At 38.6% G+C, this 17,510-nt stretch overlaps 1 protein-coding gene across 1 annotated transcript; it reads right to left on the reverse strand.

The window, feature by feature from the left end:
* Positions 1 to 1,704: 1,704 nt before the first annotated feature.
* On the reverse strand, positions 1,705 to 17,265 carry PIGK (phosphatidylinositol glycan anchor biosynthesis, class K; the record flags this gene model as incomplete). The annotated part of the gene is made up of 9 exons (XM_009879213.1): positions 1,705 to 1,786; positions 2,795 to 2,967; positions 8,260 to 8,370; positions 9,117 to 9,234; positions 9,560 to 9,656; positions 9,993 to 10,104; positions 11,260 to 11,395; positions 14,815 to 14,904; positions 17,212 to 17,265. Coding segments are annotated over 9 exons (973 nt in total), but the record flags the coding sequence as incomplete, so codon positions are not given.
* Between the last annotated feature and the right edge of the window lie 245 nt (positions 17,266 to 17,510).

Raw genomic sequence — 17,510 nt, forward strand, 5'->3', positions numbered from 1 at the left:
AGCAAGTCGGTCCCCAATCTATACTGGCACAGTATATATTTGTGTATATATTTGTGATTTGTACAGTATATATTTGTGATTTGTACAGTATATATTTGTGAACTGTTGGGTATTTCCTGGTAAATACTTCCTGCAAACCCTTAAGGCGTACAAGTTCAATTCTACACGACTTTTCTTCCTCACAAAGACTTTTAAAACAATTATCAGGCTTGATAATTCATGACTAATTTGGAAAGATTATTCATTTTTAATAAGCTTGGTTTAGATCTCTCCTAATGATACCAAAAAGAATGAACCAGGCTGTGCTAGCCCTATCCTTCCCCAGCTATGTTACATAAGAGTGGAATTTGGGGTGTCACCATCCGTCACATTCACAAAAGGCAGAGAATGACTTAACTAACACTGAGGAGGTTAAGGACATGCACTCACATTCATTCATTCAAGGGTCATTCTTACATTAATTTAGGACAATCTGGGTAGTATCTATTCAAAGATCACATAACTTGTGAAGTGTTTTTAACACTTTCAGAAACAGAGGTGTGTAATGTTTATAATATTCTTTAAACAAAACCAGAGTAACTAGTTCTTGCAGAGCAGACCCTCCAAAACTGCACTTTTAAAAAACATGAGCATTTTTCTTTAATAAATTCACTTCAGGCTGTAACTCTTAAATTGTTGTAGCAAAATAGATCTGTCACACCAAGAGGTACTGACCTTAGGATTCTATTCAAGGAATTTATGAAACACTCCACATCACTATCTACACAGCTATACTAAAATTTTCCAGCACTTTTCTACAAGGTCCACACTTTCTTCTGCGTTAAAACATACTCTTTATAAATTCTTCCAAACTGGCAACAAGAAGCTGTGAACTTCTTTGGGAAAACTGAATATAGTGTGATGAGTAAACTGCTATACAAGACCGCTTAAAAACGACCACGTGTGTTACAGCCGCGAGGCAGCATCCCATAAGCTGCTGCAGTGTGCTTCCATTCCTAGGTTCTCAAAAGACTCACTCAAGCTAAAGGAGAACTACTTAGCTATTAAACCAGCGTGTTCTCATCCCTCCCAATTTCACAGATTTAAGTTAACCGGAATTGCCATGATAATGTAACACAGCTTTCGTTACATATCCGAACATTTCACAGGGATAATACTCCTCTCCGTGCCTAAGTGCCCGTTTCTCAACATCGCTTCCGTGTGCCCGACTCAGTAGTGTGTCATATACCTAAAAATCCCTCATATAAGGGCACCAAACTACCTCAAAAATAAAAGTTGAAAATCCCCACCACTCATCTCCAGTTTCAGAGAAGTCATCCAAAACCTATTTCTCCCTTTAATTGTCCACAAATTACAAACCTATGTAGCTAAGTTTTCATCATGGTTTTTGACTGGCAAAATATCTTGTTATTTGCCAAAAACTTTTTTATTCTTCAGAGAAAAAACAAATTTAGTGTCACTAAATACTCTAAACTAAGAAGTCACAAAATTAGCTTAAGATATACATGGTTAATACTAAAGATACAATACAGACAAAAATATACAATGAAAATAAAATATGAAACACACTAGACTGCATAAGTTATTTTTGATTATGAGGAGCAGAGTTACCGTTACCTTTAGAATAGACTAGACTGTTTCAGTTGGAAGGGACCTACAACAATCATCTAGTCCAAGTGCCTGACCAGTTCAGGGCTGCCCAAGTTAAAGCACATTGTTAAGGGCATTGTCCAACGGCATTTTAAACACTGGCAGGCTTGGGGCATCAGTCGCCTCTCTAGGAAGCCTGTTCCAGTGGTGGACCACCCTCTTGGTAAAAGCAATGCTTCTTAATTCCCACTCTAAACCTCCTCTGAGTACTTTAAAATGAATAAAACTGCTATCCACTAACCTGTTCTGTGATTTGAGCAACAGTAAATAACAAATCAACAACAAGGTAGGCAATAATTCACATAAATCTCTGGGTTGAAAAGCATTTTATCCCTGGTACAGCAGACTAGCGGAAGGTGTCCCTGGCCACGGCAGGTGGGTTAGAACTGGATGATGTTTAAGGTCCCTCCAACTCAAACCATTCTACGATCTATTTCAATCCTTTTTTTTTTTTCCCATCCTAGAGGACAATATCGTGAAACACAAAAGATGCAACAGAAATGGAAGTACAATAATAAACAAAGTCTATAGCACAAACACATCTTCCTTTACATGTTCCCAATAGGTGGCAACAGAATACCAAAAATACAAAGTAGTTTATAGTTCTTTCTTCACCCACAGAACAATGGAGAACTTACAACTTCTATCAATGAACTTGCACCAGAAATTTATTCAAATGAATTGTTGCATCTCAGCAACAGGAGTTCTCAGGACAGTTAATGTCAAAAGCCAGAGAATTCACAGAACAGAAATAAAAGATTTATTTAAAAGCAGTTACTATGAAACAACTAACTGATGGCTTATACTCAGAGCTTATCCAAGGGAGGAAAATATTACAAGCAGGAATTTACAGCAAAAAAATGTTTCTGTATATTAAAGAGAAAATTTTAAGGAAGAATGCAAATCTTAGCCTTGGTCTTTAGCAATATTTATTGACAGGACTGAATAAAGAGGGAAGTGTTTTAAACCAGTTTTTAGCTGATAAACCCCAACTTTATCAGTAGTAGCAGGTCCATACTAACTACCTGATTCTTTGCTAAGAAATTACAAGAAATCAGAGTTCTTCTTTCCTTGACAGTTGTAGAACTATTTTGTTTCTGTAGCACAGAGCTATACAAATCAAGTCTAAGTAATGACTACTTACTTGCTTTCGAAACCAGGTAAGTCACTGTCCAAATAAACTGTCTCTGTTGTAATTTCCACCTTCCTCACACTGCCAAAGAAGTCTGTTATCAGAACATTTTGTGGGTCTCGCTGAAAGAGATCAGTTCGGTGCCCAGGCGTGGAAACACACAAACTTTTTGGACAGACCTGAAACTGGATAACAAGATGGACAATCATATCCTTTCCTTCATTCATTAATAGTCTCTACATACACCTTGCAAAATGAAATTGTTATAAAAAGATAAATGCCACATATAACTTGCATTAACTTCAGTACAAGCTCCACCACTGAAAAAAAAAAATTTGAATAAAAACAGTAAAAGGCAAAAACTTCCTGATCCTGTATTTCAGAAAACCTTTATCCTCACAATTATGATGTTTGAGTTTGGAAATGCTTCTGGGAAAGCTGACTATCAATTACATCTAATTGATTATAAATGTATTTCTGAATATAGTGCAGCAATACTGCTATAACTCTCCAAAAAGCACATGTGAGTATAAATTATTCATATTTATCAAAGGGAAGCAGGCAAGATTAAACAACTCTGGATAAGTAGCTAATAGTATAGGCTTTGAAAAGAAGCAAAATTTACATTTTGATTGAAAAAAAAAACCTCCTAGCCTTATTCTGCAAATTAATGCAGAATTAGGATCTTCAAATATCAAAGGTGTTTTGTGTACATTAAGTTCACAGAGGGACCCTGTAAAACCTACAAATTAGCTATATACCTTATTTTACCTAAGTATTTTGTCTACATATCAGATCTACTATACCCAGGTCATATGCAACACCTGGAAGACAAGAACAGCACTAACAAACTGTTTTCAATGGACTCGATTACGTAGAATGGTACATTAGCAGAAAATAAGTAGACGTAACAGTGGCAACTGGTTGCAGCCTTTCATATACCTGACAAGACAGCAGCCTATTAAATAACAAGATTGTTATGTAGCCAGTAGATATTCAAGGCAAAGTCGATGTATTCTGGACACAATGCCTTTTCGCACAAGTCCTACCACACTCGGCACAGAAGTCTCTAACACTTCCAGTTTAGACAGATTCCATATTTCAGGTATCTTGTATTGCGCATAATGTATTATAGTAATTGGTTTGGTTTTTTATTAATAATGCTACTTAGTTTGAAGTGTCACAGGATGCAACCCAAGGCCTCACTCTCCCTAGCCTCCTTGATGAGCTCAGAAAGCTGAGTTCATGTCTCAGTCATTAAAAGGCACTTCACAATCACAGAATCACAGAATCACAGAATCACAGAATCACAGAATGTTCGGGGTTGGAAGGGACCTCTGAAGATCATCTAGTCCAACCTTCATCCCAGCACACCTAACCACTACACCAGAGCCTCAAGTGCTAGATCTACTTTTTTTTTAAACACCTCCAGGGTTGGTGACTCCACCACCTCCCTGGGCAGCCTGTTCCAGTGCCTCACCACTCGTTCAGTAAAGAACTTCCTCCGAATATCCAATCTAAACTTACCCTGACGCAACTTGAGGCCATTTCCCCTTGTCCTGTCATTAGTAATTAGAGAGAAGAGACCAGCACCAGCCTCACTACAGCCTCCTTTTAGGTAGCTGTAGAGGGCAATATTACACACAACTCTACTGGGCCCAGGAGCCAGACACATACCCCTGCCGGGCAGTGGCACTTGCACTACAGCGCTCTGGACAGTGTTATGGCAAATGTTGCTGTAGGTTATGTGAGTCCTTGTACGTTCGAGCAACAAAAAACATTTAATAGAACAAATTAATGTACAGGACTATGAAGGATGTTCTCCACATGGGCACTCATGTTCCTTAAACTTAAGTTCTCCAAATGATTTTCACAAACAGGTCCATCCATCACTGGATCCAGAGCTCACAGACCCAATGACACCATGGGTCAGCTCTCAGAAGGCTGCATTCTTCAGACAGAGTCACAAGTCCAGTCAGCTCAATGCAGAGGCAGCCTCAGTTATCCCAGACCGACCGACAAAACCTGTGAGTTTCAAACCCTGCTTCTTAGCAGAAATTCTGTGCTTAACCTGACACAAAATGCACAGGCTTGTGGGGCTCCCTCTCTCAGGACAACAGAGCTCCACATTTAAAGTGTCCCAGAGGGGAAACAAATGTACCTGGCTCTTCTTCACAGAAGACAGACTCTATCTCCCCATTCCTCCCTTCTGCTCCATTATAGTTTCTCTTCCACACCTCACCTTTTTTGCTTAAGCCTGTAAGCACACGGCCTGAGGCTGCTGGTCCAGGGAGATTTCACCTCACTTTCACCTTTACCTTAACTGAAGCACACAAGCACACATACCCATCAAGATCTTTTTTAATGATTCCCAACTCTCTCGCTGGCAGAGTATCACAGAGCTGCTAACGAAAAGATAGGGGCAGATCAAATGTATCTGTTATCCTCCCTGTGAAGTGAAAATAAACTACTCATCAACATCACGCTTCCCATACAAAGCCACTGTCAATGCACACAAACCCTCTCAAGTTTCAGTTGCACCAAAATGCAATCGATTTTCTTTAACTCTGCTCCAACTAAGGTCACAAACATAAAAATTAAGTCTCTGAGGTAAGCTGTAAAAGTTAAGTACTTGTTTTAATCCCGCTATTTGATGCGTAATTCTATGCTGCAGTTACATCAAGTCCCTCTTCCAAGCTCCCGAGAGAGTGTAAATGTCCAAAAAAAACCGCATCAGCACTGCAACTGGGAAATCGATGCTGCACCCAACAATTTCTAATCTGTCCCACAACAATTTACTGCCATAAGCAGCTGAGATGTATCTTGAACAAAAACGTGCAATGGCACTGAGAAAACGATTTCAGTATTAGAAACCTACCTATCCTCTACCGGTGAGAAAAAAGGAGGACTGCAAAGCAGCAGACTAACACTAATAACTGACATCTTCGGACACAAAAAAAGGCAAATGCTGGCTAAATGCAATACATTTGTTCATGTGTTGATTTTTCCAATTTTTTAAAAAATAATATACCACTCAAATAAAGCTAAACAGTTCCCAAAATGGGAATTTCATCCTGACTTTTCTTAACATTTTTAGGTCCTAGAATCATAGAACTGTCAAGGTTGGAAGGGACCTTAAAGATCATCTAGTCCAACCCCCCTGCCATGGGCAGGGACATCCCTCACTAGATCAGGCTGCTCAGAGCCCCATCCAGCCTGGCCCTAAAAACTCCCATGGATGGGGCTGCCACCACCTCTCTGGACAATGTATTTTATGACAAATATTTCCTTATAGAAAGTTATTTGAATCTTATTTTAAAAGTTCAGATGTGTGACATTTTAATTTAGTCTTTACTTTTTTGGAATTCAAACCCAAAGTCAGTCATTTGCACAGCTTTATGCTATCCCTTAGCAACACAGATGGAGCAGGTGGGGAGTAGGTGGAGTGTATCGAGAAAAAAGATGTCTCATTCTCTGCAGGAATACAGATCTTAAGTAGATGTGAAGAGAAACTCTTCTAGCAGAGGTTAGAGAAAAGTAAACAGGTGAAGGGATAGAGGTGGTCTGACAAACACACAGTATTTGTAAAATAGTAGACATTTGACATAGTAAACAAACAAACAAATACTAGCTAATAATTTTAAAGCTAGCTAGTGAGCCACCTAACATGTTACCAACTTTTTGGAATGAACCAGACTTGGGTAAGCAGTAGGTCTTTGTTTTTAAACCAGCACCACACTAACAGCGCATTCCAGCATCAAAATATCTCCAAATAAATGGGTTTATTTCTTTACCATGGACTAACTCTAAGTCATTTTGGAACTCTTAGATGAAGCCCTGAAAAACAACGACTTGAAATCAAGAGGTTACATTTACAGAAATACTTGCACATTACAACTCAGTATATGATCATCAAAAATCATGATAAAATTGGGTCCATTGTCTTCTACTCCGTTCCCAGAGCAACAATAAGTAGATTGAAATATAAGATGATTTACATGATGTAAGGAATTTACCAGTAAGGGATAAGTCTCCACAGCTCTTGCTTGAATATTTGGCTTTTCAGCAAAAAAAAAAACAACACAGGAGAGAATGTTTAGGTATCTTCTCCAGAGAACTCAGAATTTAAACTACTCAGCCAGCTAACATGCTTTCTACACTTTTCACAACAACTGGATTAGTATCTAGCTGGCTAGATCAGTTATACCACTTCCTAGGTGGTGTCTTGTACAGTAGAAACCACTGTTCATTTTTTATGTCTTTTTTTAAAATATCAATTCATTTTCTGGTTTACAGAATAGAGTCCTAAAGTCTTTTTGAATTAACTGGCTAGGAGATAACCAATAAAGAACTTGCATGGTCTTATTTAAGAAGATTTATTTTAAAGTTATCTGTATCCCATGATCAGAAGGTATTAAATTACAGGGTAGAATTTCATTCCCAGGGTAGTAAAAGAATCTTGAATCTTAGTCACTGAATCAATTCTGTACCAACACAGAATCTGTCAAGTGTGGGCTGTTTAGCATGAATTCTACTACACCTCTAGCAGCCAGGCTAACACTATCCTCTGTAGACAGAGGGTGGCATAAAACTTTTGAGTAGCTGCTCCTTTTACAGAAATGAATCAAAGACAATGTGTTCTCTTAGTGGTGGTTCTTAGAGCACTGGCACAGCATGTCAGGATTTACAGCTACAAGGCACCAAAGTAAAATGTATTATTACTACAATGAAACTAGTATTGGAACAGGTATAAAGGGTCAGTAGAGTAAATAAAATATGGTTACTTTTTATACCATCTATAAAATATAGTTATTTCTTACACTATCTCACCAAGTATACATCAAACTGCTATAGAGGCATTTTCATAAATTTTGTCACAGGTTATCAGGCTGGATTTTTTTTCCCTTCCTGCCTCATACCCAGAAGCTACAATTAATATTTACCTAAGATATAATTAACTCCAAACACTGATGAATTTGGACATATCTTGCTCTGGAATATAAGCAAGGAAATTAGTCTCTGCAGGCTTTTGTGAGTGCCCTGTTAGAATTTTAACTCTTTAATCACCTTTGAGGAATAATATCACTGGCTGCCTTTCCATACCTGCAAAGTGTCTGCTGTTCATTAACCTCATTTTAGAAGCTTCCACCTATCATTTTTCACATGCAAATACTTCACTCTATTAAAATGAATATTCCATAAATACTTAGTATTAATTTTTAAATTAATAAAAAAATCTGGCTGCTTTTGCTTAATTTTTTCTGTAGCCAGCAAACCACTTTCACAGAGGACAATCCTTCCAGTGTAATACTGTGACTACATTTAATAATGGCAAAAAAGATCCTCCCTGCAAAGCTGCTTCCATGAGAAAGAGCAGGAGAACAAAAAGCATTTTGAGAACTCTATGGAAAAAATAAATTAGTTTTGAATCTGTTGAAGTCATTAGCATATTCACGAATGCTGAGTATTCCACTTACCAGGTCGTTCATATTTGTCTGACTAGCTGGATGAATTTCTTCCAAGAACTCTAGCACGTAGAATGTGTATCTGTCCATAAGATGAACGCCGATCCCAAGATCAGGTTGATGCTTAAAAAGAACACACAGCAGTAATTGAGCTTTTCAGGAGAGAACTTAGTACTTAGGAGGGGGAACCGAATATAATAGCATGTTACAGAAGTAAAGTATAATTTTTTGTTGTTCTTAGGCAAATTACGTAAAGAAAATCACCAGCTGTGAAGAAACACATTGTTGACTGAATAATGCAGTTAAATCTTCTTTTCTTTCTAGGCTACATCCTGGTAATCTCTATGTTTTCCAAAAAGCAGGGAACTCCCTCTTCTTAATGGTCCAGGAGAGATTTGTGGGCTGCCTGGAGCTTCTCAGAAATTGGAAAACAGGAGGGACAGCTGATCTTACAGCGTACCTGCCAGTTCTGGTCTGGCTAGGATCTCTCTATCACTCTCTCTTGTAATTCAGTCGGGAAATTCAGCAGGTAAAAGGTAGTGAGGGGTTTTTGTATATCAAGTGGAAGAAGTCGTAGATTTCCCACAAACAACTCTCAGCAGTCTTCCCATATAATTTCTTTCTGTCCCAGGCAATGCATAAATTGGCAGGCAAGCACAGAAATCCATCATAGCCTGGTCTTTGGGACAGCACACAAAAACAAGTACGAAAAATAAATTTACGCAAGTTTTGTCAAAAAACGCATTTTGTAACTAAATACTCTATACATTCAAAAATTAGAAGGGAAATTTTTAGTTAAAAATTAATAGGACATGCTTTTAACTCAGGCATTATGAAAATTATTTTCAGGATCACAAAAATCTACTTACTGACAAAGAATCTTCTCCTACTTGGCTGCTAGCCAAGGCCATTATATTAGGTGAATAAAATCGTTCATACATGGATGCTCCTTGACAAGTATCAATAATAAACAACAACTCATTGTACCTGAAAGAAATGAAAGAACTTCCTTACCCACGTCACTTAAACAACATATATATACTTTGCTTTTCAGTTACCAGGATAGCTGCTAGGAACTTAAGGAAAAGAGTTCACACTGATTGACTGTAAGACACAAGTTTAGTCACAGCAATATATTTGAGCAGCTGTAACTGCAGGAAGCTGACAAATAAAATTAAAAGTCTTCTTTCTGAATGTACACATTCACACAATTGTACTGACAACAGATAGTACCACCGCTGAAGGACAGGCAAGGCCTTTTCACATTCATGAAACACAGTACTTGGTCTCTAAGTAACACTTGTTTTCTTACCTTCTTTTCTGCCACATTTGTTCAAAGGCATCAGCAAGTTCTACATTTGTGATTTCTTCAGAATCTTGAAATTTGAGGAAACCATTTCCACCATGACCTGATAGAAAAATCAGATATTAGGCAAGTGTGTAGGTTAAAGGAAGATATTCAGACCAGCTGTCCACTTTTTACAAAAAAAGTCAACACAAATCTCTTTCTCCAAACAGACTCCAGCAAAAGAAAAATACTAGTACAGTAACATACATCACTTAAACTGGAACCTATACTTGCTAAGTACTGCCTTACAGGTTTTATCTTAATTAGTATGGCATGCCAAAACAAGAAAAAAATCCTTTTGTTGATCCTTTTGTTTGTTTGGACTCCTGATGGCACTTCCTGCTTTCAAACATGCCCATCCAACACAAGTCAATAAATTGTAGAAACCCATAATTACCTGTCATATATATTAGAATATTGCTTCTGTCATCAGAAAGAAGACGTTTAGATCGTGGTGTGCTTGGTGGGATTCTTCCTGTTAATACACGCAAGAAATTTTCAACAGTAACCTATGAATAGAAACATAAAGTAATTTTCTAAAAAGAAAGATATTGATTAACAGCTCCAGGATGGGTTACATAAATTAAATAAGGAAACACTAATATATACAGTGTACCCAAGCAGACATCATACCACATGGTATAAACAGATATTTTCTGTCTAACGTTTTACTGCAGGTTCACAGTCATATGGTAACTTTTACTTTATTCCATTAACTTCACTCCACCAGCTTTATTATATCCAGTAAGTCTACTACCATTGCAATTTCTAAATACATTCTCATTGATCTGAAAACCTGTCAGCAGGCAGCAACTTAGGAAAGGAAAAATAAGACCAATTCTGGTTACATAAGACTTTCAGTGATCAGGTAAGACCCATATGGAGGGTGGATGCACTTCCTCGTCATGCAGATGTACACAGCTCGAATGCTGGCAACAAACCCACACTCTGGGAAAAATGTCAGTGTTGTATCTCCACTTCTTTGTACAAAGCTTCAGAGAAAGAAAACATCTCCCATATACTTAAATATGCTCCTATAAACCTTTAGTATGGTTATATAGCACTGTTAATCCATGCAATAGTCCATCTTAAAATCAGTTGGTAGAAATACCATTTGAAGGAATATTACGCAAAGATGAAAGTGATAAAATGTAGATTTCTAGACAGTAATCACTTTACAGTAACTATTAGGATATGGCTTTTGTTTTATTCTGATAGAAGCACATGCTTAGGATTAGAAATCTAACTAGGTCTTCCTTAATAAACATTTCACTTGCACACCAAAAGTTTCACAGTGGTTTTAAGTGTTTGCAGGATGAGACACTGAACAGCCATTTCCAAAGAAGAGAATTTTCAGTAATACGGGTGTATTCCCAATACATACAAGGAGTTCCATATATTCATTTAACTATGGAGATTCCATTATTTAAAATAGCCAATACACAACAGGTTTCTAGCATAATAAACTTCAAATACAAAACCAAGTATCAAGGCAGGGGGGTGGAGGTGCGGGTGTGTGTTTTAAACCTATCATTTGATAATAAAAGCTCAGGCCAAAGCCAGTAATGTGAACAGAAAGACCTCCTCAGACTTCACAGATGTTGTATAAATCTTTAAACCAACACTAAAACAAAGATCCAGTGATAAAATTAAAGCACAGTCACCTCATAGCTTCTGTAATCCACTTCCACATCATCGCCATAGACATTCAGCTCCATGTTTTTATGACTAAACACAGTAGCTGGTTTGGGATTTCTGGGATTACACGCCATATCATCCGCCAGCATCAGGACAATGTGACTACGGAAAATAAGACAAAAACATTTCAGCCATTCTACTTTCACATAACAGTCAAACGGAAATTATAACACCATCATCCGACAGTTCCAACAACAGCTTATAACATTAAGATTATTCCTGGAATTGTAAGTGAGACTTCGCTTAGTTATACCTAATTTCCTTGCAGGCATCTTCACTCTGACGAAGGTACCACAAAAGGACAGGCAGGCAGCTGTTTTAGGCCAAAGATGAGCATAAGAGTAGTTGACATCAGCAACTTTATGCTACAGTCCTGCCTGGACCTAGGCTGGCAGAACTTTTTATAAAATATCTGGACATTTTTATGGCGCACTAAATCATTTCATGCAGCACCATGGAAGAAAGCCCAGCCTGTTTGCACCTTCCCAGACAGATCAATTAAAAACACTACGGCAATTTTTAATTAAATTTGAGGAGCTCCTGAATATTTCTCGAACGAGTATACTGTATCTGATATGATTATCTGTGTTAATGGAATCTTCCTGAGGAACACAAGTGGGCTGACACCAGACATTTAGTCTTCTTCATAACATCAAGAAAAAAAAAAACAAACAACCCATTTTCATACTACCAAGAAAAAGTACAACAGCATATTACAAAACTGTTCCAACTTGCATAGAGCCAAAGATCTTTATTTCATCTGGTGGGGTCAGGTGTGGGTCAAAATATGAAATAACAAGTATTCACTGGAGACTGTTAGCGCTAAGAGTGCCCGAGATTCCTGGAACAACGTGAACTCAGTCCTTTCTTTGGACAGCCCTGTCCTGGATATAGTTTCCCCTGGACTGTGTTCTCCTAAACAACGCTTACAAAAAAGAAAGCTCTATCCTGTAAAGAATGCTGCTAATTCAGCAGGTTTGAACTTGGACAAAAAATGACACACAAATGTAATCCAGCAGAATGTGCTCTTTGCAATGATGAAGCGGGCTGGACTTCTTCAGGCAGACATGCTGGAGAAACCACCAGTCCTCTTAAAGAGGAAGTGGTCAGTGACCTGCTACACCACTTAGATGCACTCAGGTCTATGTGGCCGAATGGGTCACACCCAAGGGCGCTGAGAGTTGCCAGAAGCACTCGCAAAGTCACTTTCCATTATTTATCTGAAGTCCTGGCTAAGTGGGGAAGTCCCAATGGACTAGAAGGTAGCAAATGTAACACCCATCTACAAGAAAGGCAGAAAAGAGGATCCGGGAAGCAACAGACCTGTCAGTCTGACCTTGGTACCAGGGAAGGTCATGGAGTAGGTTGAGTGCTGTGACACGCCACATAGAGGAAAATCAGGGGATCAGACCCAGTCAGCATGAGCTTATGAAAGGCAGGTCCTGCCTGAGGAATGTATCTCCTTCTATGACAAGATGACCCAACTACTGGATGAGGGAAAGGCTGTGGATATTGTCTTCCTAGACTTTGGAAAAGCTTTTGACACTGCTCCCCACAGAATTCTCTTGGGAAAACTGGCTGTTCACAGCCTGCACGAGCATAGAATCTGCTGAATAAAGCACTGGCTGGGTGGACAGGCCCAAAGAGTGATGGTCAGTGGAGTTAAATCCAGCTGGCGGCCAGTGACCAGTGGCGTTCCTCAAATCTCAGTGCTGGCACCATTTCTGTTTTAACTTCTTTACTGATGATCTTGATAAGGGAGGAGATAGAGTGTATTAGCAGTAAGTTTGCAGACAACACCAAGCTGGGTGGGAGTGTTGATTTGCACGAGGGTAGGGAGGATCTACAAGAGCCTCCAATATATCCAAGGGAGACTTGGATATATTAGACTGATGAGCTTCAACAAGGCCAAGTCCCAGGTCCTGCAACAAACCCACACAACGCTACAGGCTTGGGGAAGTGTGGCCGGAAAGCTGCTTGGCAGAAAGGGACGTAGGGGTTCTAACAGACAAGCAGCTGAACATGAGCCAGCGTGTGCCCAGGTGGCCAAGAAGGCCAATGACATCCTGGCTTGGATTAGAAACAGTGTGACCAGCAGGAGTAGGGAGGGGGTTGTCCCCCTGTACTCAGCACTGGTGGGGCCACACCTTGAGTATTGTATCCAGTTTTAGGCACCTCAATACAAGAGACAGATATTGAGGTGCTGGAGTTAGTGCACAGGAGGGTGACAAAGCTGGTGAAGGGCTTGGAGAATAAATCTTATGAAGAACGATTAAGGAGCTGGGCCTGTATAGTTTGAAGAAGAGGAGGCCAAGGGGAAATCTCATCACTCTCTATGGCTACCTGAAACGACATTGTAGAGAGGTTGGTGCTGGTCTCTTCTCACAGGTAATTAGTGACAGAACAAGACGGAATGGCTTCAAACTGCAAAGGGTGGGTTTAGACTGGGCATTAGGAAAAATTTTTTCACAGAAAGAGTAGTCAGACATTGGAACAGGCTGGCCAGGGGGGGGGGGGGGGTGCCACCTGCCCAGGGAGGTGGTTGAGTCACCATCCCTGGATGTGTTTAAAGGTTGTTGAGATGTGGTGTTGGGGGAGCTGGTTTAGGGGTGAGCTTTGTAGAGTAGGAGTAATGGTTGGACTCAATGATCCCAAGGGTCTTTTCCAACCTGAATGATTCTATGATTCCATGATCCCACGATTCTAATTCACCATTAAAAACCAGGACTACCAGGATTTCCGTAGGAGCGTGTGGATCGATACAGTCTATTATTAAGGGACGCTGGTGCCTAACATTCACTTCCACAGTTCTGGTTCAAGTAAATTGCATCCCAGAACAGCTGGATGGGACTGTGCTGATACCCCTAAAACTTCCAGTAGAAACCACTAAAAGCCACTTCAGAACAGTTTTTTCACCTTCCTAATCCTGTTGTCAAAGAAAGGACATTAACCATTGTGCTATTGCTAGAGAAACACAATTTGTATGGACAAAGCTTCTGGTTTCTCTAAAAATATCACGCAAAATGGATTTTTAAGGCTACTTTCAACACGCAGGAGCTGCTTTGTTCCGAGCCTTCAGTTTAGAGACTCTCGGTGTCGTTGCAGATGTGGAAGTCTTACACTTAGTACAGTTAAGAATATTAACTTCTCCACACTCAAAGGAGATTAAAGTACAACAAAAGCCGTATCTCAGAGAAGTATTGTCATTGTTGAATACATTTATCAATTTTCACATTATGCTTTTCACCAATTTACTAAGTGGTACATTTCAGTGGCCAGATAGCTCCTCATGTTTTTAATTTAATTAGCCTACTCTAACTGGAAGCTTTATTATACAACTTGTTGCTCTTCCTTTTGAACAATACTGCTGCACTTCTCCATACACTGATCTGATCACATCCTTCCTTTTTACTTTTATCCTGTTGAACCGGGAAAAGAAATGTATTTTTATACTGCTTCAGACAACCAGAAAACTTTAATAGCATATTTGCAAGGAATTGGATTCACCAAGATTCCCTCACCTGTCAGGAATAAAAAAAATTGACACTTCTGTATACTGAAAGAGTATTTGCCACATGACGATAATTAAACCAGAATCGAGATGTACACACCTTGGAGGGGGGAAAAAGCAGCATATTAACTAGTGTAAAAGATAAAAAACCCGACGTGGCACATTGCATCAGAAGACTGTGATTTCAGGAATATCAACAAACTAGTAACAAATCAGAAAGAACACAGCAACACCAAGAAACTCGTGATATAAGCTATATAAATCTTTGTTGTACCAAAGCAACAAATGCTGAAAATAAAAGTTAAGAAAACCACCCTTCTTAACATACTGACTCATGAAACAACTGTCATAAAACTCAACTAAGCATAGAAAGTGGAGCTTTAGGGAATAATTCAGCAATAATAAGTGGATAAGCTAACTTTTTTCATTTGTTTTCTCTGTATCAAGTGGAAGAAAAATCAAAGGAAGAGTTCTCATCTCAACAGCAAACCCATTCTGGGAGCATTCTTGCACAAAGGCATAAGTGAATTCATGTAGAAGCCCCACACAGGGGAAAATACACTGGGGACATTTGCATTTATGGAGAGAAATATAATAAAGAAAGAGTTATGTGAGCTCTAACGAAAATCTGAATGTAAAATCTCAAAAATCTCAAAGGAGTTCAGGTTCTACTGTTTTAACAGGTGAAGGGTTGGGGAATCACCTATTCCTGCACTTAAACTATTCCCTAAGTCAGACATTATTTACTCTGTCCTCAAAAACTGAGGATATTCCAAAAACCCTCAGAGGCAATCTGACACAGTTCCTTACTAGCCTCATTGTTGTATTTATCTTCAGTTCACTGTTGTTATTTTGTTCCACACCAAGGACAGCAATTCTTCTCTGGAGACAAATTTCCTTCACTTTTATCAGTCTTTCAAACAGACAAAGGACAAAGCGCTTCAGGATATAGTTTAGTGGTCATGGTGGTATTGGGATGGCAGCTGGACTAGATGATCCTAGAGGTCTTTTCCAACCTTAATAATTCTATGATTCTATGAGTTTAGAAAAGGTGACTTTAAAACAGAAAAGAAGAGAAACAGGACCAAACACTCAAGACAATTTTTTAAATTTTTCAGTTTCAAATGCATAGCTCTAAATAGAAGCATCTTAAAGTTACACTATGTAACATCTTTTTCTCTAGCCTTTTCATACAAATAAATGAGTCTCAGCTTAAACAATAATAAAAAATCAGCCTGAAAGAATCCCTTTGTGTCTCCATCCTCCCATCAGTTTGGAATTTCAAAAAAGCCCACGGGAGTCAGTCCGTGAGAACATTTGCCTTTCAGTGAGATTTAAAACTCTGAAAATGAACTGTGGCCAATCTAGCTGTGGCATTTCAAAGTATTATCATTCACCCCTTTCCCATACATTCCTCACAATGCAGTGGAAAATGTGTGTATGCTTTAAATACGGGTATTCACACTGCGGCATATTAATTGGAACTACTGATGAGATGGGTCTGCACTAGAGCCCCAGGCCTGAAGTGTGTGATAGCAGTAAAAACCTCCCTATCTTATTGCTTAAAAAAATTAGTAGCAATTGTTACAAAGCTTAATTATGAACTACTGAAAAAATGTAACCAGGAGAGCATCTGTTGAAGACAGAAAGTCTAGCTCCCTGGACCTGATTTTCCACCTTCTTTGTGTGTTTTTACAGGTACTAATAAAAGCACCTATTGTTAAGAGGATTAAAGTAGTACTTGATGTTTAAATAGTTTCAAATTTGTACATTGTAGAATATAGAAATTATTCCTTCTAATTCAATTAATTACTGTTAACTTTCCTTTTATATTGCTCAGTCTTAGTATCTGGAAAACAAACAGCTGCTACTGAGTAATTACAATAGTGTTCTGAAACAAATTAGTCATTAAGACCCACATTGTGATTAAAAACCAATTGTGCAGCATGATTCAAAGCTAATAAGATTCACAGCAAAGACAAAAAAAACACAACAGGATAACAACAGTTGCCTAAATTTATTTTATCCTAAGCCTGATCTCACAAGTTAACAGATTGAGTAAGAACAAAAATCAGAAACAAACTGTACCTTTCTGGTCTAAGAGATACACTCCTCTGGTACCAAAATTACACTTTTGTTCACTATCCAATATGGTAATTTAACTGTTTCAATGCTGTCAGAACTTTTTGGGTTTGAATCTGCCACGTAGCTACACGTTTTGAGTGCCTGAAATGCAGTCATACTGAAAATATAATTTTATTACAGTGTAGCAAACTTGCAGGCACAACACAGCCTTTTCTTTCCATTTCTTTCAAATTAACAGAATTCTTGAGTGATTGTTGCAATTATGGCTTTTGATGAAAAACCGTCAACTTTATTGGAAAACAACAACGTGGGCCACACTTACCAAAACTGCCCAGTTATTTGTATGTCCGCTTCTAAAAAACTGTTCTGCTTGATCCTGAAAGATAGAAAATATCAAGTTTTTCACTATTTTTCATATTTTTGCTGTTTCCACAAAGGCGTTCAATGCATCTGTTTACCACACCTTAACACTGAAGACACCTTTAAAAAGCTTTGAGACAGTTTTCCTTATTCTGTTTTGCACATTTCATGCAAGTTAATTGCTCCAAATCTTTCCATGAAATTTGCTAAATAACAAAGGAGAAAGAACTATTAGTCACTTGCAGCTTAGTTAAAATAAAA

The sequence above is a fragment of the Apaloderma vittatum genome, unplaced genomic scaffold, assembly GCF_000703405.1.
Source record: "Apaloderma vittatum isolate BGI_N311 unplaced genomic scaffold, ASM70340v1 scaffold1042, whole genome shotgun sequence".
Classification (NCBI taxonomy): domain Eukaryota; kingdom Metazoa; phylum Chordata; class Aves; order Trogoniformes; family Trogonidae; genus Apaloderma; species Apaloderma vittatum.